Source organism: Phoxinus phoxinus, assembly GCF_949152265.1.
Source record: "Phoxinus phoxinus genome assembly, chromosome: 16".
Lineage (NCBI taxonomy): Eukaryota > Metazoa > Chordata > Actinopteri > Cypriniformes > Leuciscidae > Phoxinus > Phoxinus phoxinus.
Genome location: NC_136891.1, coordinates 13,864,088 through 13,886,027, shown reverse-complemented (window position 1 = coordinate 13,886,027; position 21,940 = coordinate 13,864,088). Strand labels below are relative to the sequence as shown.

General features: G+C 37.3%; 1 protein-coding gene across 8 annotated transcripts; it reads left to right on the top strand.

Moving 5' to 3' along the window:
• Positions 1 to 724: 724 nt before the first annotated feature.
• tab2 (TGF-beta activated kinase 1 (MAP3K7) binding protein 2) lies at positions 725 to 20,541 on the top strand. 8 transcript variants are annotated; one of them, XM_079639273.1, is made up of 8 exons: positions 725 to 898; positions 8,390 to 8,431; positions 8,522 to 9,974; positions 13,816 to 13,976; positions 15,068 to 15,161; positions 18,050 to 18,148; positions 18,383 to 18,496; positions 18,597 to 20,541. In XM_079639273.1, the coding sequence occupies exons 1-8, from the start codon at positions 797 to 799 to the stop codon at positions 18,731 to 18,733; spliced, it is 2,202 nt and encodes a 733-aa protein (XP_079495399.1). In that variant the 5' UTR covers positions 725 to 796; the 3' UTR covers positions 18,734 to 20,541. The 8 variants fall into 8 exon arrangements, with proteins under 8 accessions (XP_079495399.1, XP_079495401.1, XP_079495396.1 ...); XM_079639275.1 differs by lacking the exon at positions 18,383 to 18,496 and adding an exon at positions 1,170 to 1,229; XM_079639270.1 differs by adding an exon at positions 1,170 to 1,229 and having other exon boundaries at positions 8,390 to 9,974.
• Positions 20,542 to 21,940: the final 1,399 nt, after the last annotated feature.

Genomic DNA, 21,940 nt, shown 5'->3' with positions numbered 1-21,940 from the left:
ATAATGCATTAAAATGCAAGCATGGTTAATGCAATGCATATTTTTTTCAAGTAGTGCAATTCAACAGACTTTTTTATTTCAAAAACATTTGTCATTATTTTACTTCCATAGGGTTTAAAACAAATAATCAGGCCTTGAATCTGTTGATGGTATGTCATATTTGTATGTCATGTCTCAAAATGTCCATTTCTATCCACAAAACTTGCCAGAAGTCATGGTTTAAGGGGTAATTTAAAAAAAAATAAATAAAATTTCTAGGGGAATCACTGCACACCACAAATTTGTTTCTTTAAATCTCCCCAGTATCTATCAACCGCTAAAAAAGCTTCTGACCTTTCCAAATCATGGCACAGGAGAAAATGCCATTATTAATTTACATTTCTACATTTAGCAGACATGTGTTTAGCAGTTCATGTGTAACTGTCGTTCACCACAGGCAGCTTGGAACAAAAAAGTTGGTTTAACTTTACCTTGGCTGAGGGGTATCTTTCTCGATTTCCTCAGTGAAAACGCTTCCACAACATCATCAAAATCCAGTTCCCTCACAAGATTGCATACAATAGCCATTAAAGCTATTGTATGCGATGACACGATGATCCTGAGGACCCCCAAATAAATGTTCATAAATGAATATTGGACTACATCTGTTGCAAATATCCAGTGCTTTTCATCTGGTTAGTCTGTCTCACAAATATGCATTTCTGTCTTCTCTCTTTAATTGCAGAAGATGCTAAGATAGTGGGTGAGCGACGCGTGCGTGCTGAGGTCAAGTCTGTTCTGTTTTGGCAGTAGACGAATGGCACAGGGAAACCAGCAGATTGACAACCAGGTTCTGCAGCACCTGCGGCAAAAGTTTCCAGAAGTTCCAGAGGACGTGGTGTCTGAGTGTGTCCTACAGGTGAGTTAGACATGCTCCACTTCCCCATCCATGTCCTGTGTGTGAATTATACAAGGCTTATTATCAAATGTGTTTCTGTAAGCCTAAGTTCTTTGAACCTCCTTTTGAAATTCGTCTCGACCCAGCATAATTTGTCACAAGTTAATATGAAATCAAAAGTGACACAGTTTATTGTCTTAATACAATACCTGGTGTATTTGCGGAAAATTCGTCATGCATGTTATACAGACACAACTTTACGCTGATGTCACTAACCCCTGTTATTTTACAGCCCCTCCCTTCAAACCACCTGTCATGTAGAGACGGCTTTCAACAATCTAGCCCGTTCCTGGTGAATAAAATCAAATCTCACACTACATTTGCATTGTAGGTTTTTTTTTTTTTTGCATTTGCTTTAATTTAGCAGACACTTTGGTAACACTTTATTTTAAGGGTCCAGAATTATGCATTAGTTAAGCACGAACATACTTGTAATGAATGATTAACTTAACATATAGTTAGGACATATTAGCCATTGAAGGATCCACATTCATGCGATAAATAAGCTAGAAATTAATGATTGAATGTACAGTAAACGCCTATTAGCCAATATTTGCAACTTAGCAAACCATAAATTATTTTTGTGTAGGAATGTACATAGTTATATTTCAGTGATTCGCCATAGATCAAGTTAACTGAACAATGTGAAGCTAGTAACTGTTTAATTAGTGCTGTTTTTTTAGTTATAAATTGGTAAAATAGTGTAATAAAGACAATTTGACCCCTTGTTCTAAAGTGAAAATTATATCCACATCAATTATTGCACTTATTGAGTGATATTTAGGTTTATTGACCAGAATATGATAGGGCTGTAAACAATTAATCACGATTAATCAAATCCAAAATAAGCGTGCGTGCGTGCGCGCGTGTGTGTGTGTGTGTGTAATTATATAAATACACACACATGCATGTATATATTTGAGAAATATTTCCATTTATATACTGCATATATATTTTTATATGATTTATTATATAATTTTTTTATATATAAATAAAAAAAAATTCTTAAATATATACATGCATGTGTGTGTATATATACAAAATAATTATACACAATACACACCCATATATTATGTAAACACAAACTTTTATTTTGGATTCGATTATTCGCGATTAATCGTGTACAGCCCTAGAATAAGACAATACTTATGGCTAAACTACCACTAAAACAGGACTAATAAAGACAATTTGACCCCCTGTTCTAAAGTAAAAGTGATATCCTCAATAAATATGGCACATAATGAGTGGTCTTCATTGTTATAAAAGTATTAGGCTAATGCATAACTTTTACAGACACAAAAAGTACTTTTTTGTAAATGCTGAAACGTACAACATGGATGTATTGGCAACATACACATAATTATGCTTTAACAGGTAAAAACATAAGATATTTAAAAATCTTTTATATCATAATGATATCTGTAAAATTTTACCTTTTTATAGAGAGATGTATGGCTGTGCGATATAGATAAAAAATGTATCACGATATAATGTTTCATATCGTTCGGTATCGATAATTATTGACATTTTTTAAAAACCTTTTTATTTTTTAAAGACAGTGAGAAAAGTTTGAATTCATACCACTGTGGGGGTTTTTCACATTGCAAACAACAACTTATATTAGTTTTAGCAGTCAAAAATAAAATGTAAACAAAAATATATTCTATGCCCCATATTAAGATAAAAATTAAGTGTTAAAGAAACACTTGAAGTTAAATAAAAATGTTACAAAATGTGTGCAATGTAAAATTGTAAATGTAGAGCAATGAAGTAGATGAGATCTGTATTAAGTAGGGGTGTAACGGTTCACATAATACACAGTGGTGTCATAGTTCGGTACGTTTTCGATACAGCCAAAAGAAAGAAATAGCAGAGAAATTTCCTTGATAAAAAAAAAAATATATATATATATATATATATATATATATTTATATTTATTAAAATAAAATAAATATTTTTTAATAAATCCGTTTTCCTACATCTTGAAACTTTTAGTTCAATTAATCGGGGTAATATTTGAAGGATGAACAAATAATGTTTTGGTCATCACATAAATAATAACATTTAAATATGATAATATTTGAGTTTTGAAGTGCTGGAAAAAGATGTGATTTACTTGAAAGCATTTTACTATTCCTGCCAAACTTCCATGTTACAGTTGGTGTTACTACATTAAATACATGATGAATGTTGCTGATCTGTGGACTAAGCCTAAAACTAGTTAATTCATGGCACAATGTTTCTCCTGGTTTCCACGTCAGCGCTGTTTGATCCATTAATAACGGAGAAATTTGAATGCTTCTGACTAGATCTCGCAGCGATGTTATTACTTTAGTGGCGAATTCAAATGCTTTCTTTACTGGATCTCTTAGTGTTGTGTAGTAACAGTATTGCTTGCACTGACATTGGTCCAAACCATTTACTCAAACTGATAAACAGTCCGTGAAGCACAACATAATGAGTAGCGCAGTTTTATTTTGCTATGTTTTCCATTTGATGTTGTGGCAACGTTGTGGCGCGACCGCTAACAAAATTTGGTGGCACAGGCATGAATTTTTTTCCAAAATTGTTCAGTTTTTAACGGTTTAATACAAATGCGCGTATCGTTACACTCCTATGACAATACAAACCTCTAAAACTGTAAGATATATTGGGATGTCAATGTGGTGAAGCAACTGAATACAAGAGCAAACGCAACCTGGCTGTTTAGATCTTATTGGTTGTTTGCTTGTCAATGGTAGCGTGCTGATTTAACTACGGGCGATGCGCGCTCATTTTAATAAAAATATCGAGTGCTATATCGAAAAAATGTATATCTAAATACTTATATTTATAAGAAATTTATATTGTTACTGACAATGGTGTACCGTTGATAAATACCTGTCTGATACAGCCCTAGATAGATGTTATATCACTAAACCCAAACAAGAAATAACATGTAAAATAAATGTTTTAGGAAAATTAACATTTTGTAACCATAGCATTAAAAAGTTATTTAGAGCCACTAATCCCACTCAAACCTCACCCTTCCCATTACCATTTTTTTAATATATAGACTTATAAAGAAAAACAGAACAGACAGAAAAGTGTAAACTCAATAATTTCTTTATTGCGAAAATGTCAAAAGCGGTACCAATAGTTGTTTGAATGATGATGTGTTACAGTCGCAGCCCTCTCTGGCGATATATAATAGTTTTGTATCAGGTACAGAGCAGAATTTAAGTTATCAATCGCTGGAAATGGTAAGTGCGTTCCATTCAACCGTAAGTGGACTGCGAAGTGGACTTCACAGGGTATTCCGCCATCTTAAGTGAGATTCCAATCCGAAGGGAGCGAAAGTTCGAAAGGGCACTGCGCACGGCATAGGGAATAAGGAAACATTGATACATCACTTCACAGGAAGTCGAGAGCGATTATCACCAATCAGATGACAAAAAGAAGCAGTTTTTGTAAAAATAGGCTAACGATTGCGTCATAAGCAATCGGGGGGACGTGGAGACATAAAGTCAAGGGAGAAGCCCATAGAGAGTCATAAAGTTGAGATTCGGAAGGGAATGATTCAGATTTCTCTCGGCACAGCTACTAGAAGACGTACAGCTGTCGGACAGGTTGCTCACGTCACATCTACGTCGTCAAGCTCAGTTTGAGCCTGCGCAGTTCGCCCAGCCACCAGGAAGTGAGTGCTTCTAATTGACTTCACTTTTCTCCGTTGAAACCTATGGGGTCGCTGTGTCCAGTTTATATACTGTCTGTCTATGGAGCTAATGAGCATGTGATGTCACTGCCGTAAAACGTGTCGTGTCAAGCTTTTTGAGGCGGCAAGTTTTGAATTCATAACAAGCTTTATTTGTTTACGGTCGCTGTTGAGGATGGAGATGAAGATCGCTGGATAAATGGTGAATTTGGATCTGTTCATTGCAGTTGTACGGATTCTGAAGATGCTGATTAGGACTGCACGATTTTGGAAAATAATCGAATTGCTATTTATTTATTTTTCTTTACCAATATTGTGATTTAATATGCGATTAATTTTTTAAGTTCTTTATCTTCTGTATTACTCAACAAAGACAAGCAATAAATCATTGTATAGTAGGGATGGGAATCTTTAGGCACCTCACAATCCGATTCCAAAATGTTTCTTAGCTTATTAATTATAATGCCATAAACATTAATAATGTTTTGCTTATTAATTAGGCCTAATCTTATTAATAAAACTTTATTTAATTTCAAATATATTTTTAAAATCATTACACATTTAAAAAATGTAAAACAATAGCATGTTAAGAACTTTATATATAAACTAATATAGCTTCAAAATATAAAAGCTAGTAAATGTCAGTGTAATTCGCTTCAACCTTTCATAACTTTATGAAAGATTATTTTATGGAAGGTTCGAGTTCTGTGTGTGAGAGGAATTGGAAACAAGCAGAATACAGGTGTTTCTAAAACGCACTCAACGCCATCGTGCATCTGTGGTTAAAAACTAAGCTCAGAATCAATCCAGAATCGTTGGTGAGAGAATCTTTTCCCCCACCCCTATTGTATAGTATGACCAACACAAAATAGATGGATTAAACATAAACTGTTATTTCCAGTAGGCCAGGCCTATTGATGCTTTCTCTACAGACTGCTTTACCAAAGCTCTCACGTGTCACATGAACAGTGTAATCGCAGCCTTTGCGGTTAAAAAATATTTCTTTATCATATCACGATATTAACGCAAATGCAATTAATCATTCAGCCCTAATGTGGATTACAGCGAACAAATTAAATAGTCTTTTTTTTTTTTTTTTTGCATTTGAGAAAACACCTTGTGTTCCACGGCGAACAAAATAAGTATTACATAATAAATAATGGTTAAGCAATTACAGAAATTTTATACATTTTCGTTTTAATTGTTTAACGTAATCCTTCTAAATGAGTTTGCAGCAGAAGTCACGAACAGAGCAAAATGTTTTAGTGCTGTCAATATTGTACGTTTCGGTGTATGAACACGTACATTTACTGTATTACGTGTTGTAGAGCCACACTTTAAGTAAAAATACACATTTTCGTAAGATCACGTTGCAGAATAACTGCTAAACAAACCAATAGTGTAAACAAGAACCTATCTTTAGAACAGGGTGTCAAATTGTCTTTATTAGTCCTGTATTAGTGGTACTTTTGGCATAATTATTGGCTTATTCTTGTCAATAAACCTAAATATCGCTCAATAAGTGCAATAATTATATGGATATAACTTTCACTTTAGAACAGGGGGTCAAATTGTCTATTATTATATTTATTAGTTAACCATCACTAATTAAACAGTTACTAGCTTCATATTGTTTAGTTAACTTGATCTATGGTGAATCACTGAAATATATTATTATATATAACTAAGTACATTACTATACAAAAAAATAATATAGGCTATGGTTTAAGTTGTAAATAATGCCTAAAAGGTGTTTACTGTACGTTCAGTTAATCTTTACTTGCTAGCTTATTTTTGCTTATCGCATGAATCTGAATCCGATTATAATGGCTAATATGTCCTTACTATATGTTAAGCTAATCATTAATTAGCCAACAAGTATGTCCGTGCTTAATTAACACATTATTGTGGAAAAGTTAATAATTCATTTCTAGTGGATTTATGCTTAACTAATGCATAATTCTATACCCTTAAAATAGTGTTCTTTCATCTAAAGCAGCGATTCCCAAATTGGTGGAGTGGATAAAAAGCTGATTAAGTGAGTCATAAAATTTTTATTAAAATAAAACCGATATAACACTTACAAAAAATCCATTTTATTTCTTATTATTATTTATTATATAAAACATTATATTTGTTTGCCTGCATGTCAAGTGAAACCGTGAATGTGTTGTTAAATTGAAATGTTAACTTCTTGATTTCCAGAGGGTACTAAGTTAATATTTTTTTGTCAAAGGAGTTCATCTGACAATACATTTTTGCAATCCCTGATCTAAAGCAAATTAGTAATATCACAAGCAATTTTTCATTATCATAGCCAACAATATTGATCATAGCCACCAATAGTACACAATACTAAGTTTCAAGTATGAGATATATTAGTTTACAACTTAAAGGTGGGGTATGTGATTTGCAAAACGGCTGGCAGGTTTTGAAAATACACAACTCAAATGGTCCTACCTTCTTTCCTTTGACTCCACCCATTCAAAGAACATGGACATGGATGGGGGGATGGTACGACCGATTGATTGACACACTTACTGTCCAATGATTCTAGGTGGTCTTGGAAATGATTGGCTGGAGTTTTTCGAGTCCTGCCCGTTCCACAGATGATTAAATTGCTTAATTTTTATTTCAGTGCTTCTAACTCAGTGGCTTTAAGTGGGTTAGGAATAGGATTTCAAGTGATTTTGAAAAAATGGCCAAAAAAGAGAATTACATACCCCACCTAAGCTAAAGCATTACTGAAATGTTGTAAAGAAGAGAGAGAGAGCAATATTTTCATTCATTGAAATAACTATATTATTCAGAAATAGGCCACATTATGAAAGTAAAATGAGTTGCAAAAGCCATAATATCATGCTCACGTTAAAGACGGCACACTTATAACCCTTTAGGACCAGTCAGCACTTATCATATTTGTACTATATTTAGAGATGAATAACTGCGCTGATACAACATCCAATATGTATTTTAAAGGAAATAAATGTAAATATTTGCTAATTAATTTATTATAGAACAAAATTGAAAATCACTATTGGGGAAAGTGGTCTCCAAGGGTAAACTTTCCAGCTTTTATCTGATTTTTGCAGAACTTATAAGATATATCTGATTGGCAATGGAAGAATTTTTTTTTGATGCATCACTGTTTTTTTCCTCAACGATTCTCAATCAATTCTTAAAAATGAAAAATTATATACCTGATTCTGAGTTTAATTTTTAACCTTAGCTGCATGATTGCACTTATGACAGACAGAGATATTCTCTGCTTGCTGCCAGTTCCACACAAAAAAAATACTCCTTTAGATAGGAAAGGTCTAAACAAATTACTAGGACAATCACAGACTTCATTGTACGGGTAATTCAATGTGGGAAACCTGGGGTTGTGCTCAATATTTCTATGCTTACAATGTGCAGTCTCAGGTGTTTTCTCTTCCAAATGCTCTACAGAGGTATCATTTATGTCATTTGGAATGCAGTATATATTCAAAACTCACTGACTGATGTTATTCGGTTGACCTGTGGAGTATGATGAACAATGAGTAATGATGTTTGAAATGTAATTCTTGGAATTATTATCCTCATGAATTATAATAATTTTTAAATGAAATAATAAAATGAACCACAACAAAATGCCACTGGGGTCTGTCACTACCAGATCTAAGGGGTGGGACATCTTACCCCAGGGGTATATCTTTAAATTTAGCTTCTACCCCAGACATATCTGAAGCTGATTTGTCTCACTCTTCTTTCCTCAGAATAAAAACGATTTGGCTGCATGTTGCGAATACCTGGCCAAGGTGAGTCCTGGTTTTTTGTATAGTGACGGCAGCCAGAGTTTGACAGATCTTCGCAATCACATGACCCAACTCAACCTCGGCGTCTCTCAGAATACCCACGGTGCAGTGCAGCGAGATGTAGTAAGGATGAATGGAAGTAGGACTCTCACCCCCAGTGTGAGCGATGGGCCTTTAAACGTGCTGTCTCCCCTCTCTGAGTTCTACCAGCCTGAAACGCCATCTGTGCCTTCACACACACCCACAAGCCTCAGTGCATTCACTGCCATGGAGTCAACTCGTAAGCCGCAGCCTCCTCAGCACCTTGGCCTATACCAGGTTGGGGGCAAAGGTCACGGACCACCGCCAACCCCGCGCTTCAACCCGATCACAGTGACACTCGCACCCAACACCGGCCGAAATACACCTACCTCCCTGCACATACATGGAGGGCCTCAGTCGGGTCTGAACAGTCCAAACTCAATCTACATTCGCCCATACATGACCCAACCAGGCTCAACGCGACAGGTACAAGGACGAGCGCAGTACAGTCCCACCTCCCAGCCTACCCAGCAGATCTATCAAATCACTCATCCTGCAGCTTCCCAGAGTTCGTGGAGCGGCAGCCAGCATCAAACCTCACACGTATACATGCCTATCAGTTCACCCACCAACACCCAAGCCCCCTCCATCCCCTCGGCCGTGACATCACAGGCCTCTTCTTCGTCACCCTCGCCTTCCTCATGCTCATCTGCTGCCTCCTTTAGCCAGTATAACATCCAGAACATCTCAACTGGGCCTCGGAAGAATCAGATTGAGATAAAGTTGGAGTCTCCACAGAGGGGGGCTGGTGGTTCGAGCACGGCCACCGCTACGCTCCTGCGCTCAGGCTCTTCCCCACGAGCCACCTGTAGCTCCACATCTTCGTCCTGTCCCTCGTCGTCTTCTCTGGCTGCCAGCACGGGTCCCTCTACCCCCATCTCAATTGGAGGAGCTGGGCTCAGTCGCAGCCAGCCCACGGTGTATATCTCTGCGTCCCCACCCACTGCTGCTACTACCCCATCGGACGAATGTGCCATTGTTCCCAACACCCCTCGCTCGCAACCCAAGTTCTATATTTCTGCAAACTCATCAGCCGATGATGGAGGGGGAAGGAACCCGCCTACAGTCTATATCTCGGCCAATCCAACGCTTCAGGGTTCTGCTGGTCTGCGGGCTTTAGGAAGCCAGGTGAGCATGGGACCTGCATATATACACCACCACCCACCCAAATCTCGTCCCTCTGTGGCAGCTGGAGGCACTGCCACGTCTCCTCGTGTGGTGGTAACGCAGCCCAACACCAAATACACCTTTAAAATCACTGTCTCGCCCAATAAACCACCAGCTGTGTCTCCTGGAGTGGTATCGCCAACGTTTGAGCCAACTAACCTGCTCAGTCTACCTGGCGATCACCATTACACAGAGCCGGATCCCCTGTACCAGTCTGACCCACTTTCACCTCATCGGGACAAAAGCTCAGAGCCTCGCAGACTCAGCATGGGTGCAGACGACGCTGCATACACACAAGGTATGTTCATCTTTTGTATTGGTTCTACTTTTACCTCTTGCTCAGTTAATATTGAGAATAATGTCAGAGCTGTTCACAAGCACTTGTGTCCTATATAAAAATACTGCTTATTAGGGCTGTAACGATACACCAAACCCACGATTCGGTTCGTATCACGATTTTTGACCCACAAATCGATACAAACCTCGATTCTTCTTTTTTTTTAGTAGAGTTGGAGGATGGTTAGGGTTGGAGGAGAGAAAAAAAAAAAGTACCACACAGACGCGTGATATAGCCCAGTGGTTCCCAACCTTTTTTTGTCTGAGACCCCCTTTTTCACAAGAAAATAATTAGGACCCCCCTTCACATTTAATGATATTATCGCTCTTGTAAGCTTGCAGCAAGGATGACAAAATATGTTGTTTTTAAACAAAGGGGTATGTTTACTATAACCAGATATGTTTATGCACAAATAATAGCCTATAATATTGAAAATACAATAAAAAAACATCAGTAGGCCCTTTGTAATTTAAAAACGTAAGCCTAGGAGTAGCCTATAAATTGGCCCTATTTGAAATGCAATAACATTATTCACACTGGTGTGTAGGTAAAAAAAGAAAGAATATGCTATTACTAAATGACTGCTGTCTGGGGCCTCAATGCTTGCATGTTATTTGTGACGCTTTATCAATGTGTGAGGCTTTATTTTTGACGCTTTTGGCGCTATAGCGAGCGATAATAAACATGCGTTTATTAACAGAATAATGCGTCTTTCGGAAGAACATTGTAGCCGGAACTACTTCTCTCTGTGTACATCTATGACGAGTCACGCAGGCACTGGGCTACTGCGCATCCGAACCCGTGTAAAATAGTCCCAATGTAAACACTTATTATAGGAGTACCAGTGGCTCAGGATAAGAAAAAAACACGGATTGGAAAATGGATTCATGATGAACTCGCTCATTATATAAATTTTGTAAATTTTGAATAGAAAAAAGTTAAGGACTTTTATTTAATGCTAATTGCTCAAAACTTTTCAAAATATGACGCGACCCCCCACAGAACTCGCTGAGGCCCCCTTGTGGGCCGCGACCCCCCTGTTGGGAACCGATGATATAGCCTACCGCTCTGCACTTTGAGGGGGATGTGGGACACGAGCAGCAAAGAGACCATCGATCGCTTTTCTGATATCTTCATCTTTTCTACTAGTTGTAAAAGGTATGAAGAGTGAATTTAGTATTCTCTAAAATAAAATCTCCATGTTTTCGGTACGGATGCGGTGGAGACGTGTTCATGTAACCAGAGGGTGACGCTGCCAATAACGCACATACCAGCTGTCACAAAGAACCGGCAAAAGTAATGACTATGAATGTGTTAAATTTAGCAAGGAGACATTTTAATTGTTTATTAATAAACTAGTGTTTTCTGTGTCAGTGTCGGGCTGCAAAGATGAAGTTGACTATGCTGACTCGTCATCTTTGCACTGAACGCGTCTAGAGAGAGAAATGCACACTTCATCCGGAATACAGAGAGTAGGCTATAGGCTAGTCAGTTTCTTTTCATTTTGAATTGTTTTGTTTAAAAGTAGACAATTCAAGCTTTCTATATGGAATAACCTAATGGAATTTTGTTAAATTCGCTGATAATCCAGATCGCAAACCATAATTCAAAACCGACAAAGATTAAATTTATGGGAGTACCTTTGTGCTTCACTCGAGTCATTATATTCATGTAAAACAGCATTCACGTACAAACAATTGTGCTTAGGCGGACCACCGCTGGTGCTACTCAGCCATGCGGTGGTGCGGTTGTCAAGTTTACCGGCACAGCTCTACTAATAGTAATTTAAAGATTTGGTCGCATTGGATTGGACGGAAATGATAACTCTGGAAGTTGGAAGGGGTGTGTCGCGATTCTGACTTCTCACACCGCGACAGGTTCTTTGATCTGAGTGTCGCGATTTCGGTTTCATATTGCATATTGTTACAGCCCTACTGCTTACCCTACTGCAAGGCATGCATTGTTTAGTTTTTTTGTAAAACATTTTTCCACATGACGCAAATTTGGGATACTTGGAGATTTTTGCCAAAATGAGAACACAGACAAGCTCACAACAATCTTCAATCAAAGCTCTTCACTCGTTAACTTTCATTGGTTAATAGAATAGGGATAAAAGCCCAGCTCTTTAGGGTTGTGTGTAAAATGTAGCGAACCGTGGCAGTGTTGTGTTTGCCTTATATGGATATTTGCCCAACTCATTAAAAGATAGCCTACACTGTTCTGTTGAGTGTGTTTTGTCTTAAAGGAACACTCTGACTTTTTGGGACTTTAGCCTATTCAACTTATCCCCCAGAGTTAGATAAGTCCATACATACCTTTTTCATCTCCGTGCGTGCTATAAGTCTGTTTGACGCACCCACCGCTAGCCTAGCTTAGCACAAAGACTGGATGTAAATGGTTGCAGCTAGCATACTAATCCAAATAAGTGACAAAATAACGCAAACATTTTCCTATTTACATGTTGTGATTTGTATAGTCACAGAGTGTACAAAAAACAGTCACATGAGACACAGACATATTTTAACCGTATAAATACTGGGAACTATATTCTCTAAAGGCAAAGCACTGCTACTTGGGCGGAGTGATAACCGCAGCACCTGAGACGCGCCGTGGTGAGGAGCAGAGAGTTCGTTCAGAGCGCGTCTCAGGTGCTGCGGTTATCACTGAATAGGCTAAAGTCCCAAAAAGTCGGAGTGTTCCTTTAAAGCAGGATGCATTATGAGTCATGCAGCTTATCTATCACTACAGAACAAATTTTGTGTAAAACAGCATTCAGATCATTTATTCCAGAAGCTTGTCGAAGACACTGATGTTTAGATGATATTTAGCTTCCAGTCTAATGTTCTGACATCACTAGATCATTAAACAATGTGGAAGTTGTTAATGGTTGGTGTGCGTGCGTGCGTGCGTGTGTGTGTGATATTCAGAATTTGACACATTTGTTAGTGAATGTGAGATTACTGTTATTGGGAGGCTGGGTAATGTAATAATTACCTGGAAGTTCTGGTCATTTTAATCTTGTCTGACTCGACCACCTAAGTAGTTTTCCCAAACTTTGTCTGGACATTCATGTGCCAGTAAATATTACAGCATCTTTTGCCAATACAAATAACCCCGTGCTAGTAAAAAGCCAGTGCTGCCATGGACTACACTTGTCCAGCCTAGAAGCCCAATTGCTTTATTGACAAGATTATATAATGATGTGCGTGTGTGTTTGTCCTGTGTTTCTGAATAAATGTATATTCTTTATTGTCCAGTACAGGAGTACATATTAATGTCAATAGTTCTGTTGTATTTTGAAATACAATCATGATTCATATTTTCTACATAAATAATTGGCACCAAAATACATTTTCTTTTACATGGTACTTTTATAATTGAAGTTTCATACATGAAATGTTTGCGGTTACATGTTTAAAAGGAATATTCAATACCATTCTTTATACCTTTTAATATCAATATTGATATTAGTAAATAGTAAAAAAATATCGATCTCCTGGTCAAAAAGTTTTCTCAAAAGTGAGTGAAGGAGAAGGGTAACCATCCACAATCCACCACAAACTCTCATTCACCAGCTTATTTTACAGTCCAGTCAGTTTCTGATTGATGAACTCAAGTCCTGCCTAATTTGGCAAATATTTAGTTTACTCAAATTCAAATATTTCACATTATAGAAGGAAGCTGAATGCTGTTTTATCACTTCATAGACTCGTTATAGTTACCGGTAATCAGATGTTTGTGATCAGTTTTGTAGATGAAATTGTGCATGTATCTGATAATGATAATCTGTGTGTATTTACAGCTTTGCTAGTGCATCAGAGGGCACGCATGGAGCGATTGTGGCATGAATTAGAGCTGAAGAAGAGAAAGCTGGAGAAGCTGAAAGAGGAAGTCAACGAGATGGAAAATGACCTCACAAGGAGACGACTGCAGCGCTCCAACTCAGTCTGTCAGATACCATCTGTACGTTAATGTACCTCTTCATTTCTCTTACTCTAACTAGGGCTGTCACGGTGAAGGATTTTCTCTTGCAGTGATTTTGAGTGGCTCAGTATCGCGATATGTTATATTATTGCAATTTTAAAAATATATATTTATTTAAATTTTTTATTGCTAAACAAATAAATGTGTAGCCACGAAGATGGAGATTCTAAAACATGCTTTATTAATAATCCAAACACTCTGAATGAACGCACGGGAGAATAAGGCAAACCACACAATGCATAACTTATACGAGAACTGACCAAGAAACTAGGGCTGCACAATCAATCGAATTTTTAGTCACAATTACGACTATGGATGCCACGATACCCTTAAATGTTGACAGGATGCTATGACAAAGATTTTGCTTTCCTCTTCGGACATGGCAAGCGTACTTTTTTCTCAAATATGACTTGACTTCGGACTGACGCAGTCAATCTTACGCCTTCAGTCTGTTTAGGCTTGTTTAGTGCAAATCCACTGAGCTTCTGTACAAAGAGCAAGTTGGTGGAAAAAAAGATTCTTCACTCTTTTTATCATTATCAACTTATTTGACATTCATAAACAAGAAGGGCATAGCCTCATGAACAAAAGTGAACATCGGTGTTGCGGCAGTTGCCTGCATTCCTCTTAATTTGGCTTGGCAGTATCGCTGTATTACAATACGGTTATCGCAACAGCCTTTGCTAACACACTTAACTCTCCTTTAGGTGTGCTAACATTTGCTCTGACAACATTGATTATAATTATGATTCTTTACTAAATTGGAAAATTATTGTTTTCAAATAGGCTGAAAAGTGTAAATATTTGGTGTATGTTGCGTCAGAGCTTGAAGTCTTTAGCACACTTGAGTCACTTGTACTCCGTAAAAGCATCTCTGTCTCATTAGTTTGGCCTCAAAAATAATTGTTACATCATGTCGATCCAATATGAGCATAATGCCATGGCGGACTTAATGCAAAGTAACAAACGAGTTTGTAGACCATTCATTTTGTTTATAATTTGGTATTTTATAATAGATCAACACAATGCACTTTTGAACACTTCCACTTATGTTTTTTTTTTTTTTTCAGATTGAGGAGATGCAACAACTGAGGTGTAAGAATAGGCTTCTACAGATCGATATTGATTGTTTAACCAAAGAGATTGACCTCCTTCAGACACGAGGTGAGTACCATGCTAGTTTTCCGCAGTTTTTCAGGATATGTCCTGGCGTGGCATTAAAGCGCTCCAGACAAAATAATTTCTTGAAATTTGTAAAAAAAAAAATCAGAAGGCCAATTACTTTTAAGTTGCTAAATTACAGAATAACTCAAATATCAGTAATGTTCAGAAGCGCAGAAGTTTGAGTCCAATTCTAGAATCGAATACTTGAGGTCAAGAATCGGATACTTGTTATAAAATAAAACATTTGATTCCTCTTATCGATTCCTTTGTGAGCATTTCAATGTGATTTTAAACCATACAAGCATGAGACGACTCACACGCTGTTTTCAGTGCTGCACACACACGTGTAACAGAATATTGGGTCCTTGAAACTCTTAAAGGGTTAGTTCACCCAAAAATGAAAATAATGTCATTAATGACTCACCCTCATGTCGTTCTAAGCCCGTAAGACCTCCGTTCATCTTCGGAACACAGTTTAAGATATTTTAGATTTAGTCCGAGAGCTTTCTGTCCGTCCATTGATAATGTATATACAGTATACTGTCCATGTCCATAAATTTAATAAAAACATCATCACAGTAGTCCATGTGACATCAGTGGGTTAGTTAGAAGTTTTTGAAGCATCGAAAATACTTTTTGGTCCAAAAATAACACAAAATAAGACTTTATTCAGCATTGTATTCCCTCCCGTGTCTGTTGGAAAAAAAACTGTAGAAAGACAGATGACTGAGAGACATTACTCATAAGCTCATATGAGTACCAATACATACCAATTCTTTTTTAAACATTTTTCCATAAACTGGTATCGGTTTTGTAATATCAAAGTCATCAATAAATGGCACCATCTTGTGGATGTTTTGAGAATTACACACAAGACCACCATTAAAGGGGTGTAATCAGATGCCCATTTTCCACAAGTTGGTATGATTCTTTAGGGTCTTCATGTAAAGTTTGTTACATATTTTGGTTACAATTCCTCAATGGTTGTGTAAAACAACACCCTTTTACCTCCTCAAAAACAGCTCTGGTCACAGCGACTCGTTTCGGTGCATGTCTCTTAAAATGATAATTAGTAACTGCTCACCCCACCCCTCTCTTCCATGGGAGGTCTAGACACAAGACACGTAAAGTGCTGCCTTGGTGGACAGTATAAAAATGGCTGAGGGTATAAATATGCAAATACAGGACAGTCCATCAGAGGTTGTGGGCGAAGCATGAGCAATATGACATCATATTGCTCAGAAAATCCAAACGGCTTGATATTGAGAGTGTTTAGGCTTTTTGAGGATAAAAAAATGTAATGAATTAAAAAAAATTGTATTGTATGGTGGTTGTGTCCACACACTTGCAAAGACACGTATATGCGAACACCATATAAAAGTGAAATTTGCATCCGATGACCCCTTTAAAGCTTTGCGTCTGAGGGGTCGTCAATGTTCAAAGTCAAAATAAACTTTATTTAACATAACAACCATTAATGCCCAAATTAGATGTCACATAAATGCTTGAAATGTAGTTTTAATCATGGACACACTGAGTCATGTGAATCCGTCAAGTCATGTCCCAATAAAAATTTAACTTTACATGAATTAAATAAAACAGCCATGAATGAGTGCATGTTGGAAATAAAACAGCTGAATTTAATTCTCTTTTTCTGTTGTTTATGCTTATCATTAGTCTCGTAGTCGTATTCGTAGTCTCGTGCAGTCCCCGGGTGGATGCTCAGATGCTCCAGCATGGCCACCGTATGCAGCTTTTAACACGATCCGCTCGTTTAAAACTTCTTAAATTATATTAACATTTACCGGTACTATATAATCTTTATTTTGCTATTAAACATCTAAATAATTTCAGCTATGTAGAAATCAATTATCTCTGTGAGAGAAGTTGTGTAAACCATAGGTGTAAACGCACATAGTAAATAAAACAGCACTCTGTCAGCAGGTATTTAATAATCTAGACTGACAAAACATTGATAATAATTCTAATAACATGCCAGATGAGATGAACTCGGTAATTGTGATGTATTTGTTGTTTAATTTTCTGACAATGTATTCCAGGGAATATTTCAGCGTATTCCATTCTCTTCACTCATTAGCCTATTAAACGACACATAAACATTTTTCTAACTAGTTTGAAACGAATGCTTATATTTATGTGAAGTTGATAGGCTCCCTTGTCTCTTATTTATTTTTTCCATTTAAAAATATCAGATTTTGTAAATGTATTTTGCCTATGTTAAATGTTAATGTTAACATACTGCTGTTGTTATAAATAAAAGATGTAACTGGGATTATTAAGCTACACTAACAGGCAGTTTAGAATGTTTTATGCTTTTAAAAAATTGTTTTTTTTTTACATGCTTTATTTTTTACCCTTTTGTTTACCTGATCAAAAAAAAAAATAGAACCACTAGAGAACCACTGACATAGATTATCAATGGCTTAAGTTATATGAATGAATGTTTTAGTAGCCTATCAATGAGTTCCAAATACCAATATGTAGTTTTAAAAATATATATTTAATTATCATTGAATAACATTTATTTAATCAGATATTTATTTATATTTAATTACGTTTCATATGAACAATCGTTCCAAAAATAGACTAATGCAAATCTCACAAACACAGTAATGGTTTAAATTGGACCCAACCGAAAAATTACTAACTTCAGTGTATGTTGTTTCTTTTTACTAGTTTAATATAACTTTTTTTTCTTTTTTCTTTTTTTTTTGCCTGTTGCATGTGTGCATTATGAGAAACAAATCAAGAGGGAGGACTTGTTTTTATGTATCATCTCCCTAATGTATTGCTGCTAAGTTCAGCTTCTCTTTTTGGTCCCATTTTATGCAAATGTGTTTTTGACGGCTTGTTCTTCTGATTTTTAGGACCAGACTTTAATCCCATTGCAATTCACAATTTTTATGACAACCTTGGATTCTTGGGTCCTGTAGCTCCTAAACCGCTTAAAGGTCCTACAAAACCAGGTCAGTAGTTAATAAACTTTTAATCTCGTCTCTTCTACACTTTACAATACGATCTTGCCACACTTTTGCTTCTGCTTCTCTTTTTTGATGTTGTACAGTATATCTTATTTTTGTGCCCTTAAAAGATTTTAAAGTTTTTTTTACTGCCTCTACATTTCATTCTCATCCTCAGTTTCTTTCTCTGTCTTTATTTCTCTGTTGCCAATCGGCCCATTGTGTTGTGGTGCCGATTAGGTGTAGATCTCACAGGTTCTCTAGACAGGAGAGGGCGCAAAATAAACGTCAGCTCCAAGTTAAAGCGAGATCCGTCTCTACCTCCTGTACCACCTTCTATGGCTGTATCCATGGGTGGGTCTCTCTCTCTGTCTGTCTTTACACTTTCCCTCTCTTTCCTTCTAACTCGCATCTGCACAGGCTTTGATAACGATTTCGATGTGTTTGCTTTCAGAGGACAGTAGGAATGTGAGGGTCGTGTCGGAGCCTGAGGATGATGATGGAGTTCAATGGAGCTGTACTGCCTGCACCTTCCTCAACCACCCTGCCCTCAACCGCTGTGAAGAGTGTGAATTTCCACGGCATTTCTGAGCCACACACAAACACACAAAATACATGCAACACACACACACACACACACACACACACACAAAAGTGTCAACAGCCACCGTTTCACCTCCTCCAGGAAATCATGGACTCACCTGTTGGAGGATTTCTATAAAGCTTCCTCTTTCCCCCACAGTGTCATTGTGTGTCTGTTCGTCTTGTGATGTCCACTGAAGACTGGATGATGTTTACAGCTATTTTGTCTCTGTACAAAATGTGTGCTTCTGTGTCGAGAGGGAGTTTTATGTGTCGCGTGGGAGATCAAGGGAAATTTCACCCGCTTGATCCATGAAGAGGCTCAGTGCTGCCAGTGATATTAACACGTTTATTACATCCACACGGTTTACACGTGTGGCTACGGATGCCAGTGTGCCTTTTTTTTTCATGGGAACAGTTTTTGACTGCTTTATGAATGCTGTTCCCAAAGGATCATGAGTGGAATCTGCTAAACTCGCAAATCTTTTGTTTGGTAAATAAAATGTAAAAAAAAAAAAAAAAAAATGCATGCTTTAGATGTACAGTTTACAGAGGAGTCCCCGCCACACAGATTTTACTGTACATAGTTTTAGAATGAGCTTTTTGATGCCTATTTTCTCTCGAGATTTCACATGTATTTCCTGTAAGTATAGCTTTATAGACTTCATTTATTTCTATGTGGTGTTGTTTTTTTGTTTCTCAGATGAGAATGGTTTCCCATCGTGAGCTTTTGTGAGAACTTAAAGGGATGCTAAAATGTGCAACAGCAAACGACAAAACAATGCTCTTTGTCAAGCACTCTATCCAGTGTACGAGCTGCAGATGCAGCAAAACTGAAAAAGATCTAGATTTTATTAATATGGTACTTGACCTCAGAGCGGTCAAAGGACTTCACAGGAAATCCATAAAGCCCTCCGATAACACATGCTTTCCTATGTGACAACTGGAATGTAGGTTTACTATTAGGAGAATTTATACCTTTGTGCCAAGAAAGGAATGTTTCATTGCTATGCATTGATAACGCTTTTCAGATTATATTCAGTAATGTGGGTTGGAGAGAAAAGACTTTATCCCATAGTGTATGGGTGCCCTCCTAACAGTGGATGAGTATTCACAAGGGCTTTTTAATACACGGAGTACTCACCGCTAAACCTTTATGGCTCAGGTTTTATAAAGTGCCAAAGCACAGGAAGCACAGATCATCGTGTCCCTGAGTGTGTAGCTCAATATTTCACAATGTGCCTTCAGTCTTTACATGGTTATTGGTTACGGATCATGTGCACAATGCCTTTGCTTGCAGATGTTACAGAATTGAAACAGGTCCTTGGAAATGTTTTGTAACTTTATTAGTTGATTGACCTAAAGTTTATTTCAGAAAATGAATGTTTTGCCATTCATTCTTACAAGAGTGTTTAATGCATAAGCCGTGCATTGGAAAGTTGAATGAGGTCGTTATTTATGAAACAAATGAATACACAATTTCCAAATGCTGGTTTCTGGTATCCAGGCTAAAAATAACTTTGCTGTGGAGAAAATTTATTCATTCTACGCTTTGTTTCTGAGATGAGACTATTTTTGGCTCCAAAAATATTACTTTCTGTGGTAGTTTAACTAACTTTTGAAAAACCCAAAGAAATATTGGATCTGTCTGTCATGTTTATGGATTTTAAAAGAAAAGGGGGAGAAAAATTATTTGGATATCCAATGTTTTTGATCTTAGCTGGGAAAACTGTCTTTGTAATAGATAAGTTATTTGTAAAAAAATAAATAAAATAAAAAAGGAAAAAAATTAAATCAAAAATAAACTTTGTCTGCTTTGCTGGAGTTTTTCTTTTTATCTTACATTTATTTAACTCTTAAACCTGCCATTGATAAGATTTTCAGTCAATCCATGAAAACAGGCAAAGAGGCAGCAGAAACAATCGATAGAAGTATTGTTACTCTCATTTAGTCAAGTCAACTTCATTTATATAGCGCTATTAACAATATAGATTGTTTCAAAGCAGCTTTACAGTGATATTAGGAAATTAAAGTAACAGAGATTGTTTTGGCTTTACAGCAGCTTGAGAATTAAGTTATTGTCCAGCTAAAGTTAGTTTTGATTGATTCACTTCCGTCGCAACGATCATTTGTTATTAACTTAGGGGCCGCCAACACGACACTGTTCTAACAGAAAACCCTGTTCAGCACAAAACAGTGCCTGGTGGCTTGAGAACGTAAAACATGAAATGGGTTCTTAGGTTCAAGCCTTGAAAATTTATAATGCAGATTTATTTATTTTTTGTCGCGTCTGCATAGCCACGCGAACCGGAATTATCCCGACAACGTTTTATCTGTATAGGCGTAAAGGGAAGGAGGCCTTCACAGGGGAGACTAGTTGACACTTCAGGACTGCGTTGTCGTCGTGTCCAGGCGCAGGTCCTTCATCAGATCTGGATACGGCCTGGATCCGGCGGACTGCGGTAAACCTCGGGATAATCAGAGAGACTAATATTAGTGTAGACGCCATCCTTCTTATGATGTAACAAGTACATCAGGATTTATGGGAAGTGTTCCCGGTTCCGGCTGACCTAATCTATGCAGCTTAACATTGAATTATAGAAGTCTATAATGTGTTGTGTATGGTAGGCCAAAGAGATGTGTTTTTAGTCTAGATTTGAACTAACAAGAGTGTTTCTGCTTCCCGGACAATGTTAGGAAGACTGTTCCAAAGTTTTGGGGCTAAATAGGAAAAGGATCTACCGCCAGCAGTCGATTTTGATATTCTAGGTATTATCAATTTAGCCTTGTTCTACCAGTCTCTTGTACATTGTATTTGCACAGAGTCTGGCCTCTCTCCATTGATTGACAAGCGTTAACTTCCTTGAAGGCAGGTACTCAGGTACAAGTTTAAAACTATTGGACCTGCCCAGAGCCACTCTGGATCTGCCATAACCAATTGCTAACGTTTGGTCGTGACGTATGACGACTCAAACTAGTGCACAACCTCAACGTCATCGTTCTCAGCCACTCCCTCTGTTCGCTTATTGGACCGGTAAAAAAAATTCCGGAGAAAACCCAAGAATATACCACAATCCCAGACGGAGTACTGAAGGAAAATGAAAATTGAGCGGAAGTACGTAGGAGGGCGGAGCCAGGCTATTATCAACTGGCCAGAATTTTGAGTTTGCAATAGACGTGACTGATTATAATGCGTTTAAAGCTCGCTCAAGTACT

Bases quoted from the DNA above. Each gene is read 5' to 3' on its own strand.
- tab2 (XM_079639270.1), top strand. From the start codon at position 797: ATGGCACAGGGAAACCAGCAGATTGACAACCAGGTTCTGCAGCACCTG. The intron at 899-1,169 runs GTGAGTTAGACA...GTTATTTTACAG, and splicing joins TGTCTGAGTGTGTCCTACAG to CCCCTCCCTTCAAACCACCT. The intron at 13,977-15,067 runs GTACGTTAATGT...TTTTTTTTTCAG, and splicing joins CAGTCTGTCAGATACCATCT to ATTGAGGAGATGCAACAACT.